At 39.7% G+C, this 13670-nt stretch overlaps 1 protein-coding gene across 2 annotated transcripts in view; it reads right to left on the reverse strand.

The window, feature by feature from the left end:
• Window positions 1-13109, reverse strand: part of LOC309669025 (macrophage mannose receptor 1-like) — a gene marked incomplete at its 5' end in the record, with an annotated part of 66552 nt that extends 53443 nt beyond the window's left edge. Inside the window, 4 exons of one of the 2 annotated variants that reach the window (XM_082479593.1) lie at window positions 2278-2442; window positions 7182-7355; window positions 8794-9195; window positions 13049-13109. In XM_082479593.1, the coding sequence (XP_082335719.1) occupies window positions 2278-2442; window positions 7182-7355; window positions 8794-9195; window positions 13049-13109 (802 nt within the window). Of the gene's footprint in view, window positions 1-2277; window positions 2443-7181; window positions 7356-8793; window positions 9196-13048 lie in introns of those variants that run through there. The other variant, XM_082479594.1, reaches the window with a different exon arrangement.
• Between the last annotated feature and the right edge of the window lie 561 nt (window positions 13110-13670).

Below are 13670 nucleotides of genomic sequence, written 5' to 3' on the forward strand. Positions count from 1 at the left end.
ACAGCATATCTTGTACATTTTTCAGACTCATCTGATTTCATTTCTTTCACCAATGATACGTCAGCTTCTAAAACCAGTTCCAAATTAATCCTCCAGTTCTGAAAAGCACCTAGAAAAATCACGCTTATGTATGGTCCTGCTGAATTCTCCAGCATTATTTATAGTCATTATTAATCGTCTGTCTCTGTCATTTGCATAAGACTTGGAAGCCCAGCTGGATGACTGCTAATTTTTTTTTAATTAAATGTATTTCTGCATAGATGACAGAAAGTCATTGCACTATATATATTATTTATTTCTGCTTCTGCCGATGGCATCATGCCAGTATATTTTGCTCTATATATTTTTGTTGTCTTGGCACCATGATTATGCATTGCACTTGAAGTGTGGCAAAGTTAAAAGGAGGGCTAGTTTAACATTGGAAAGGACCGGATTGTCATACCAGAGCCTGATTTGGCACCAACACATTAACATGTTCCAGTACTACTTCTACACAAACAGGCTGTGGTTAAGACAATCAAGAACTGAGCACGATAGGAAATCCTGGTTCTGCCAGGAGAGCTGTAGAATGAAAAACTGATTTTCACATACATTTGGCAGCAATATCTACTAGTTAGCAACTAAAACACACCTACTAATAACTCACTTCTATATGTCAGTGCCAGATTGCTCCCTTGAGCATTAATTTCAACAATAATTTCATCACACTCAGTAAAAAAAGACCCATGTTTTGAACAAATCTTTAAATTGAAAACAAAAGTTTAGAGAGAACAGGCTGTTCATAGCATTAAAAACACATTTATCATTCCTCTAAATTGGAAAAATATGGATTTAATGGATGGACTACTAGATGGATAAGGAATTGGCTGGATGGCTGCATCCAAAGAGTTACAGTTAATGGTTCGATGTCCAAATAGAAATGACAGTGATGCCGCTCTAGGGTCCATACTGGGACTGATACTATTAAAAGTAATCAACAACAAAGACAGTGGGATCAACTGCACCCTCAGCAAGTTTGCAGATGACACCTAGCTGAGTGGTGCGGTTGATACACTGGATGGAAGGGATGCCATCCAGAGGGACCTTGTCAGGCTTGACAAGTGGACCTGTGTGAACCTCACAAATTCAACAAGACCAAGTGCAAGGTCCTGTATCTGGGTCGGGACAATCCCCAGTATTAATACAGACTGGAGGACGAATGGATTGAGAGCTGCCCAACCGAGAAGAACTTGGGGGTACTGGTGGATGAAAAATTGAGTATGAGCCAGCAATGCACGCTTGCAGCCCAGAAAGCCAATTGTATTCTGGGCTGCATAATAAGAAGTGTGGCCAGCAGGTCAAGGGAGGTGATTCTCCCCTCCAGTCCTCTTGTGAGACCCCACCTGGAGTACTGCATCCAGTCTTTTCAGTGGTGCCCAGTGATAGGACAAGAGGTAATGGGCACAAACTTGAACATAGGAAGTTCCATCTAAACATGAGGAGGAACTTCTTTATTTTGAAGGTGGCAGAGCACTGGAACAGGCTGCCCAGAGAGGTTGTGGAGTCTCCAACTCTGGAGACATTCAAAATCCACATGGATGCTATCCTGTGCAACCTGCTCTAGGTGTACCTGCTCTGGCAAGGAGGTTGGACTAGATGATCTCCAGAGGTCCCTTCTAAACCCTGTCATTCTGTGATTCTATCATTCTGTGAGACTGTCTCATGCAGTGGGCATTGTAGGCTTGAATACCTGTAAAGGTATTCAAGCACAAATTCAGGACTGAATTTTCTCTTAGAAGTTTGGAAATTACTTCAAAAAACATTGAACAAGATTGAAAAAAAAACAAGCTATTTGAAAGTCCTTTTTTTTTTTTTAGTTCTATTTCTTTCTTTTCATATTTTAGCACATAGTGATTATATGACAGCTTTAAAGATATTGGTCAAAAATGCTGACAAGTACACACACCAAGTAGAGCACAAAAAGGATTCAATCTTGGTATCTGCATGTTTGGTTTACAAACTATTTTGCATCTTTCTGCATTCCAACATTAATTCTTTATTGCTTCCATTATTTAATTGCTGTATTTTTTGTTACCATAAGTTTCTGGCGATATTAAATCGGGATAAAATAATCATTATCTGTCCGATTTTTCCAGCTGAATCATTCAACATAACAATTTAAATCTACCAATTACCAGAACTGAACAAATAACCATTTTCAAGATGGAACATTCTCTATAAGTGTCACTGTTACAATAACGCACTTTTAAAAAAATCCGATGGATAATATTACCCTACCTGTCAGGTATGTTTGTTCATGCAACTCTGTGATGCTTAATAATTCTGCCTTCTGTTGTTGACAGCTTTTTCTTGCCTGGTGCCATTTCAGAGCTGCCTCGGAGTTTATCTGGTACTGGACATTTGTTAAAGGATCTGTATTCCACAGGAAATCAATACTGTTAACTGTAGGGAGAAAAAGAAATGCCATAACTGATCATGAAGATGAAGCCAGATAAAATATAGAATAAATTGTATAGCAAAAATACATAAAACCTAAACACTGCTATAGACAACTGGTTTGAAAGAAGTCCTAAGGCTCTCTAATGTGTTAGTAAATCCAGGGCAGAGCTAAACTATGTCAGCCATGTTGGACAGTACATTGGTAATGAAACAACATCACCATTTTCTCGGGTATAACAAAGCTGCTGTTTAAGGTAGAAGATGAGCGGCTAAAGTCATGCTAAAACAGTTGATTTGTCACTGTGGAGAAAACGACTTAAAACTTCCAGACTTATGCTAGTTAAGGTGTACATCAAGCTGACCACTTTTCTGAGATAAGAAACCTCAATTTTTTTACTAATTTGGGGTACTATGTAAAGTGGCTATGGATTTTCTTACTGTGATAGAGGTAATTAGTCCCAAGCACTGAATGTGAAACTTATATTATCAGCATCCATCTCACACTTTCCTGCAATTCCCAATTAGTCTGATGCATGTACCTGACATATATGCTTTCTTCTGACGTACGCTTTCTTCTCTGCCATGTGACCTGACTGTGATCTCCTTGAATACCTGAACTTGGCACTTTTAGGCAATGCCAAACCAGTGAAAACATCATCCAGCAGGGCCCAACATTAGAAGCACACCCAGAAAGTACCACACCCCTTACACTGCTGCAGCCTCCAGCATCTCCTGGCTCATCTCAATTGAATCCCCACAACAAGCAATAGAAAACAGTGTGATCTTGCTCTGCCAAAAATGGAACCTACAGGAGGCCCCAACACTGATCTAAATATCACTCCATAAAGAGATTAAAGTTGCACAACAAAAGCAGAATATAGCAGAGGTCACTGTATGTCTGCTGACAGTGGGAAAATGACTGAAATTCCTGCAGCTTGTATCAGTTTCTCAAGTTGCAAGCTGTGAAAAATTTGAGAGAAAGACGTCTTTTCCTTTTCCTAATTCAGAGAGCTCAGAAAATCTAAGTGTGCAAATAAGAGGAAAACAGTACAATAAACAAAACTCAAGACAAAGGATGATACATGTTAAATGTCAGCAGGTCAGTAACCAGTTCCACTTTTTCCTGTATGAAATCTGATATACTATACATAATATGAAGTGCTTCTTTTCAAATTAGCCTTAGAAAACAAAAATCAAACATAACCTACTGTAATATTGACATTTGACTGAACATGGGAACTTTCACCCTATTATCATTATCCACTTCCATCCAAAATATTTAATGACTATCAGAAGGCAGCATTTCTTCACTACACTATGTTTTACAAGACCATAAATTCCTGTGCACAAGCACAAGCCTGGGATAAAACAGAGATTGCAAAAATATTAACATCTATATTTCAATAAAGAAAACTGGCTTTGACTTGATACAAATGGTTTTATAAGTCTTGTACAATTATAACAGAGGAAGAGGTAAACAAGTCTCAAGCATTTATCCAACCTTCCACCTCACTCTCCCAGTCTCATGATTTATAGCTGACTTGCATATGGCGCTCTTCTGTAGAACTTTGGTCTTTCATAAAAATAAAGTTAATTTCCAAACCTTGGAAAAACTGTTTTTAAGATATTTGAGTTTGATGAGGTCAAATGCCTTCACAGAGCAGGATTTTGTAAAATCTATATGCTATTGTTTAAAGCTTAAGATCCCCAGAGAAGTCAGAAGATTAATCACTTTTTCTGGAATGATATATTTTAGCATCTAAACTAAATTAATGTTAAACCACACCTATCCTTAGTACATAACTGGAAAAAGAATAAAAAAGCTGAACTTTATCCCTACACAGATGAACTCAGCATGCATTTTTGTATACACTGAAATCAGTGAGATCTAGCTATTTCCACTATGATTACTATCAAAATCCCCAAAATACAATACAGTAAAGCAGAAGATTTGATTCATGTCTTTGAACGTTCTCAGTCTTTAAATCAAAGCAAAGCAGATCAAAAATGCATTCAATTTCATTATCAACATGATTATCATATCAAAATATAGTATTTGTCCTGAATTAGGAAATGGAAGAATCAGGAGACTAGTAATGGATTTTAATTTGAAAATTACAAGCTGATATATGGCCTTGGACTAGCAATAACAATAAAAGTGTTCTTGTTTGTTTAGAAACAAGTTGTAATCTCAGTCCAATATACTTGGAAACTGCACTAATAGAATCATGGGAAAAAAAAAAAAAAGGATATAAATCTTGTTAGACAGACTATAAAATAACTGCCATTGTTTCTTCTCTGAGGAAAGCAGGGAAGGAATCTCACAGTAAAGACATTACTGTCTATGTCAATTTATAATATAGTATATAAAGTTATAATGCTGTCAATAGTAAAAAAGTCAAAAGTATACTAAACTTCCTTCAAGTACTTATCTTCACTTAGATATCTTTTCCTAAAATGATCCCCTCTTTTTTTTTTTTTCCTAGATAAATTTGTGAGGTCCAAAGTCAAGTTACGAGTTCCAGATAAATCGGAAGAAACAACATGAATCACCCCATACAACTTAGTTTACCAATTCACCGGGCATTCTGAACCAGACACAAAGTCACAATGAAAAACACTTTAAAACATCTTGAAACACCAGTATGGGAAAAAGCCTGTCATGAAAAATAAATTTAGTATTTGTGAATGGATACAAGGATGTAGATTTGCCCAATGATTAAAACACTAGGCTAAGACCCTTTAAATATTTCCTTATTCCCTGCACTATTTGTTTCCTTCCTAGTCAGCTGCAAGTTTTCACACTACTTATACGGTTTTCTAAATTCTTCACAGGAATTCTAGCTGTTTCATCTATCAAGAAAGGGGCCTCAATGGACTTTTCCCCACTTGAATACAGCTACAGGCACACCTCATGACTTACCCTCCTGATTGTCTTACACCGTACAACCTGTTTTCTTGCCCAAAACCTATTTTTACATTGTACTGCAACATACAGCTCAAAAAGACAGAGTGTAACCTGTAAAGAACCAGTATTTCCTAGGCTACTAAAAATTGTCTGATGTAGCAACACTTCTCAGCTTCTTCCCATGAAATTTAAGTTTCCAGCATTATATGACCATATCTTTTTAAAGCACCAAATTAGGAGCTCATACTCACAATTATGTTACCTCTACTGGTCAAAATTCTGCACTTTTGTTGCGTATAACAAATGCTTTAAGTATAGTCTTATGCCTTCTTCATTTTGGAGAACATTTGAGCCAGTTTTGCTCACAATGAAAAAAATTGACGATAATTTCACTGTATGGCCAGGCGCCAGTATGAAAAACTGTAATAGTTCGCATCACATATTTTCATCTAGGCACCTTTGCTCTCCCAGACAGTATAAGAAACAACCAACACTTAAATCTTACTAAATAAAGTGTAACATACAACAACTTAAATGTTCTACATTTAAAGGTGCTGTTGAAGTTTATTAACTTATTGATCTCTCATGCAGTGCATTCCTCTTCCATAAGGCTGAATAAAACTTCTGCTACCACAACCTGTCTCTCATTAAAATGTATCACCCAAACTTGAATATTTTATAGCCAGTACTGAAGAATCAGGAAGGAAACATGCAGGCAATCAGCATAAAGCAGCTTTGTCCAAAAACAATCATAGCCATCTGAATGGATTTCCTTGAATTATGCCAAAGAATTAAACAAAATTTTAACGATGCCTTCTATTTGCTTTACTCAAAGAACACTAGACAGGTAGCATTCTTAAGTTGATCTTGCATGTGCTGTATTAATAGGATTGATATTCCAAACATGTTTTTAATATATTGAGAATAATACCGGCATAGGAAAAAAAAAAACATGCATTTTTTATTTGTCTGAAATAATGAATGCAATGTTCATGGAAATCAGGCAAGGACACTGATACTTCATCATCAAACCAGATAAGATCAACCCACACTGTTTTCTTCACATCAAAGGAAAGACATATTTTTCTCCCTAGCTCTGACTGCGGTCAGCTGGAGCTTTACAGCAAAACACAGTAATAAAGAAGAAAGGAGGGAGAAGTGCTACCTCTCTCAGCATGACAGAATAAGCAGCAGCTTGCAAACAAAATGCTTAGAACATATTTCACAGCAGCTCAGAGAAACTTTACTCGCATTTAAAAGAATTCAAATACATACAGGCATATTACTCCAATTTACTTAAAGTAATATAAGCATTTCTAAATAAAGTTCTATGTATTCATAATACTACAGTTGAAACTAACTATATTCAAACCAGGGCCTTTGGAATATAAATACTTCTCATTGATTTTAAATACAACATAACACACAGATTTGGGAAATACTGGGATTCAGTAAAAAGTTCATGTAAGCTCCTTCATGTTTAAAAGGCAACTCATTCTACAAAGTAGCCTTAATTTTCAATTAAGCTATATTTTAGCTTCCAATTCTGCTGCATAAACTTCTACATGGGCTTCTGCATATAGTGATGTAACATCTTTACATCTAATTAACTTTCTACTTAAGTAAACGGTGTAATTAACACACTTTCACCTGGATGTAGTTAGTCTGGTTTTTTTTATGCTGAGCCCTATATTTGTGTATGTAAGTAGATCCTAAAAGGATAGCACACACCATTTCAAACCGTATTTTGTACAGTAAAGCACATGATAAGGACACCAATACTTCCTGGCAGCTGAATAACAGCACAGCAGAATCTTGAACATAAAAAACTTACATTTCAATGGGCAAAATCCATACATCTTGTCAACATCAAAGTTTGAAGTGGTTCCACACCAGAACCAGCCATCTGATCTGCCAGCATCTGTGCAGTCAGCATACCATTTATCACCAAACTTAAAAGGGAATACACAAGGTGCTCCATTGGCATTTCCTTTTACTGTGTAGGTATCTAAGGAGACACAATAATTTAAAAATGTATAAGCAGTAATAAGCACAGGATATATATCAGTTCAGCTTTATGATCATGTTATAGCATATTATAGCAAGCAGAGCTTACTAGCTTAGTATACAAACTGTACTAGAAATGGGGCATTGATAATTTTAGTCTCTAGGTCTAAGCTGATACCCATATCCACAATGAGACAAATTTTTATTCCTTAAGTAGACCAGAACTGGTTGAGCCAAGACAAGTACTTTCCCGTGGTAAATTTTACATACATAACAATCAAAAGTATAAAATCCACACAGTTAAGCAATTTTCTTTTTGAGCGCAAACAACTGCTGATTCTTCTCTCAATAGCCCACTTGATTACTGACCATTTTAGACAGGGAAGAGCACATACATGTAAAGTTGAAAGATATATACCACAGAGCGATTCCAATATAATTTGCCCAAATAAAATTTCAATTGGCATCTAAAAATTTTTGTTTCATCAGAAACCTGACTCAATGAAACTTATGAAAGTAACTAAAGCAGCTTTCTGCATGTGCACATATAACATACATGCATTGATGGGAGAACACACAGAGGAGCACTACTTGACAAGGATTGCTGGAGAGATGACATACCAAGGTCAGGAAGGAATGGCAGGCCATCACTTGATCTCCCCGCTGTCTCCTTTCACACATTTTGGTTTGCTAGGGTTCTTTTATTCTGGCTCTAGACCAAGAACTAATACTGTAGTCAGCCACTGTGTAAACCCTAGAAAATGCATCCTTACCTCCCTCTGTGCCCATTTCTGTTTATCAAAGAATACTAAATGGGAAACTAAACGCATTCCCAGATACTTATCATAAATATATATATATATGTATGTAGGTATCATACATAACTTTTTCAAAGTTAGCTATTTAAATTATCTTATTTCTTTGTCTAACACTTCAGCACCAACTCTTGAGACTCACTTCAAACACCTAGGAAGGCATGTTCAATAAGCTGGAGCTGAAGATATCAAGAGTTAATTAAATCCTTACAGCATAATTCGTATTTGCACCCCAAGGAAAAAAAACAAACAAAACACATAATAACAGACTATACACTCACACTACGTCCTTCTGTACACATGTAAATAGTGAAAGCTATTATTAACTGTTGTGCAATAGTTATACACGTGTTCTGACTAACCATAGACTTTTTTTCCCATCTCCAAATGAATCTCTACCATGTATGGTTAATTATCTACTAGAACGTTGACAATTTTGACAAAAAGGCAAAATGAACCTCTTAAAAAACATAAAATGCACGCTCGAGTATTGCTGATTTCACCAGAAGTCACACTCACTGATCATTAACAAGATGATGGAAATTCTCGCACACTTCTAAATATTTTAATTAGATACACATAGAAACGAGTTTGAAATACAGAAATTAATTTACAGAACTTTACCTTCGTAGCCTTGAGAACACAGATCGTCTGTGGTTCCGTAGACTTTCCACCTACTCCATAAACCAGATCCCTTGTACAGCATAATATTCCTTTCCTGTCTGTTTCCATAGTTGAAAAACAAATCTTCCCCTTGGATTGCAAAGAGAGTCTCATTTCTGCATTCCCATCGCTGAAGTTCACTAGCCTTGTCACAAGGATACAGAGTGATCGGAACCCAGTCTTTCTTCGAAGGTACTCCCAAGCACAATTTGAATGCTATGCTCATAAGCTGGTGATCTGAGACCCACCTGAATTTTTGTGACTCATTTTCTTGAACGCAAGGAGCAGTGGTCACTGAATTAGAACTTTGAGCCAGTACACAGCGCTTGTGATCTTCATTATATATTAAGAAGATGCTAGTATCTGTAAGACAAAAAACACTGGAATCATTTGGTTTGAAGTAATCTTACCTACTATCTCAATGAAACATTAATCTGGACACTGCTCTTGGGGTTAAAATCTCATCATCTGTTCAGCCAAAGAAGGTGCGGTACTTCTGTGACCGACACTTGTTAAAGTGACTATAGAATGCAAGCAGTTCAGATATGAGGACATTTCAACTATTTTGCGTCAGTGAAAGAATCTACATTCAAAAGTGCAAGGCAGCAGAGATGCAGATCTAGTGCCTCCTGTAGCTTTACAGCACAGCTTAAACTGAAGAGAAAAAACACACTCATGGTATTATTCCAAGTTGCACCCATGGGAGTTACAGAAGCAAGGGAGCACACACACCATACACCGCAGATTTTGACAATGAGTGCTCCAGCAGCACTGGCTCCTTGATCCTGGCTCCCAGGCGTGACGAGATGACAACAGTCATTAAGTTCTTCAGGCTCTGTTTCCCCGCAGTGGGGAGGTCTGTTCCCATAAGCTCTGCTAAAATCCTTAAAAGTCTGAACTGAGGGGAAGGAATTTTTTTTAAGCTTTATACACAAGCTACTTGTAAGGGCTAGAAAAGCATATTCATATTTCACTCAACTGCAATAATCAGGGATTCCTTTCTCCTTTCTTACATTTCTCCATTATGAATGAAATACTGGCAACAGTGGGATTTGCCATCATCAGGTATGCCTCCCAATGACTTATGAAAATCAACGAGGCTCTTCATAGCTCCCAAAGTTATTTCTCCGTCTTAGTAAATAGAGCTTCAGCATGCATTTTCATGTATTCAAGATTTATTTCAAAATTGTAACAACTAGAAAAGTTTTTAGCCTCTCTTACACTTGAATGTACTATGCATGCAACATTTCTGAGCTGGTCTTGCCCAAAGACTGAGAATTTCTCCTCTCGAATCCCCTTGAGATACATATTAGCATGGTAATTTAATAGTCCTCTCTGATATGGGATCGCATAATGTAATAGGATGCACAAGGTCTTTTTAAGACCTGTATTTTAAACAGGCTACAGGTTAGGGAAGAGAAATGCTAATTTATTTGACTCTGGGGATTGAAGCTAATTAAAACATTATTTATTTTAGTGTATGGTTACCAAATTAAACAAATTCTGTAATGGAGAAATATTTAAGGGGAAAACAGGTTAGCCACAGAAAATTTTCCCTTCTCTGCTGAGGCTCCAATGTGGAAATCATTATAATTGTCTGCAGAAGGATAAACTGGGAACAAAAAAACCTCTCTCAGAGAAAAAGCTGACCTAGACTTATCTCATCCATGGTTCAGTTTCCTTCTCCTGTCCCTTGGCTTCCAACTCACTGAGAAGTAGTGTAAAACTGATGAGCGCTGGAAACCAAAATTGTTGCCCTTTGCCAATCTGTTTTACTCACAGACAATACAAGGAAATGTATATTTATCACTGCTGGTGATAACATTTTTTATTCTGCTTTTCTACTACCATTTAGCACAATGTTCTTGTAAACTGATATATGCAATGCTTGCAACTCTCCTTTTCCTGAAATCTTATTTAAAGTTTCTGGGTAAAAGAGATGTCAGACACTTTCACATGTGTGGAAAATACTGCCTGATCTTTCAAACTACTAAAATTGTATTTGTGGCCTAAAATAACATTTCTTATTTTATGCAGTGTATGGTGTTACAGAGAGGATGCTATGCACGTGAAAAAACTACCCCAAAGGCAAAAGCCTGGATTGCTGCACCCAAGCCTGAAAAGGTGCAGAGTTTTGGCTTCAGAAACAAGGTTAGAAAACTGAACAGAGGTCTGGCCTGGGCGGGGGAGGGAGGGGGACAACAACAAATCTTTGGTCCTCTGCTTTTCTGACTGCACTTTTACAAAGCATTAGCAGTGTGTAAACACAACACGCCTGCTTATACAAGGGGCCCGGTGCATGCAGGGTTCTGACAGGGAATAATACATAGGTAAGCAGCTAAACAGCCAACACAAAAAACCAGGCACCAAAAGTTGGCACCAAAACGTGAGGATAGAATAGGAGTTAGCCGGATGCGGGAGCAACTGTGGCTGAGACTGTAGTTGCAGGATTTCCTTCCCCTCAGAGTTGCTCCTGTCTCATCCATGACCGTACAGCGGACTTGTAGCATGGTCCTGTGTTGCTCTATTTTACAGCTTTTTTTCTGTGTTTGTTCTGCCTGCTTGGACACCAAAGAGGATTCCCATACAACACTTCCCATGTGAGTCATTAGATAGCCTAGAAGAATATAAAACAAGCCAGGTATTTGTGCAACACTTTCTATGCCCAGCCAACTCTTCTCTGTAAACACTTGATATCGCTCCTGTCAACATGATGAGTTGTATCTGTAAAATGGGCTGAGCAGAATGACTCATATAACTCTGTTTCACTGTTCTGTAGCAATATTTGTTATAGAGCTCTCATAACAGGGTGCTATTCTTTAGGATAGATGAGCTGTAGGTGGTACACTTAAAGGCCCACCACAGTGCGATCATGAGTACCACAGTCTTGGTACTTTGAATTACACCAATTTCTAACAGACTAGTTCATATTTTGAAAATTACTCCTGGAGGGAGGTTCTTTAAAATGCACAGGAACGTGCCAGGCATAGGAACCAACCTACCTCACCGTTATAACCCATTCAGGGAAATCTAGCATCTTTTCTCTCAACTGTCACAAGTAGATCCTAATAGAACGTTTCTCGGTCTTTCATTTTGCTTCACTCACCACACTGTGACTATTTGCCTATCATCTCTAGCCCCAGATTATATGCAAAGAATTGTGCCATATACTGTAAAATCTCACTGGCCAAGTATCTTTTCCAGAGTAGAGAACTCCAGTATGCCAAGGTAGCTTCACACTCTGCAGCATTTGCAAACTATCACAGATTACGCAAGTGTAAATCGAGAAGTAACTCGTGAAGCCCGTGAAGCGCTATCGGGGTTGAACACTAATGGAGAGCACCAGAAGAGCACACCAAAAGCCAGAAGCGAGAGGAGGGGAGTAACGAGGCAGCAAGCAGGTAGGATGACTGACTTCTCCACGCAGACTCTCACTCACCAGGTAGCCTACAATGACTGCTGCTAATTACACAAAGCAAGAAAGCAGCGTTGTGAAGTCTTGCTTCAGCAGACCTCAAACTGGAGAGCAGAGGATTCTGAGAGGCTTTTGGGAAGGGCAGATACAAAACTTTCACTGAAAAAAAGCAGCACACTGCAAATCACAGTAACTCCCAGAGCGAGACAGTGCAAGCGCCGGGTTTCACCAAGAAACAGCTTCCACCTGTTTTCACAGCTCTAATCCGTGCCAATACCTCAGCAACCTTAACATCCCCCCGCGAAAGCCATCTGCCAAAAGTAGGTCCCCAGGCCCATGGAAAACCAGAGGACAAGCAGAGCCCCAACTCCAGGCCCTTCCGCAGACCCCAGGAGGTGGCTGAAGGTTGACGCCGTTAAATCAATGGGGGGTCGGGCTGAGCCCCCGAGGCAGCTGGGGAAACGGAGGCACTGCCAGTGGCAGCCCAGTTTGGCACCCGCAACGCCATGGAGCTTCGCCTACCGGGCTCCTCAGGGTGCAGACGAGGAGGGGGAGACATGTGAGGCGGGCGGCTGAGGGAGAGCCCGAGGGGAGGCAGTAGCTCTCCCTCAGCCGCCCGCCCGGCCGCATCGAAGCTCCCCTCAGAGAGCACCGACGGGGTTAAAATGGCCGCGCGCCTCCCCACCTGCGTCGACGCTCCCTCCCCTTACAGCTCCAGGTCAGGCTGGGGCTCGGTACCCACCGCGACCTGGCTCTTTTCTCGGCGCGTCCCATCCCGCACAAGCCCCTGCGGGCACTTACCCAGCAGCGGGAAAACCCGGGGGAGAAGTGCGAGGAGAAGCAGAAGGAGGGAGGCAGCCATCGCCCCGCGGCTTCGCCCCTGGCGCCCCGCCGCTGTGAGGAGAGGGCTTCCCGCCGGGCAGGTCCTCCGCACTTGTGAAGGGCTGGTGGATCAGGGGAAAAGCTCTGGGCTCGAAATGATAAGGAAATATCCTGTCACATGGGGCGTTTTGAAATAACAGGAATTCGCTGATCAAACTTTGCTTTCCTAAGCTGATTTCCACCCCCCCCAGCGGAGGGAAGAGCCTCCTTCCAGGCACACGCAGGTGATAAAGTGGTGATAGATGAGAGGAGGGCTGGGTGGATTTTTTTATTTTTTTTTCCTTCTCGTGGCGGTGCCGGTGGTTCTCTCTCTCGCTCTTTTTTTTTTTTTTTTTTTTTTGCCTTTGCGACCCTGTCAGCTTCGCATGTGGGTCAGCTGTTTGTTTTCCAAGCCAACGAGCCAAACCCGCGCCGGGGGAGCAGGGCATCCCCCTCCTTTCTTTCGGAGGTGAAACTGAGTCTCAACAAAAAAAAAAAAAACCCACACAAAATAAAAAGAATAAAGAAAACCACTCGCTCGGAACGACCGGGCTTCTGCCGA

Source organism: Vanellus vanellus (genome assembly GCF_965231255.1).
Source record: "Vanellus vanellus genome assembly, chromosome: 2".
In the NCBI taxonomy this organism is placed as follows: Eukaryota; Metazoa; Chordata; class Aves; order Charadriiformes; family Charadriidae; genus Vanellus; species Vanellus vanellus.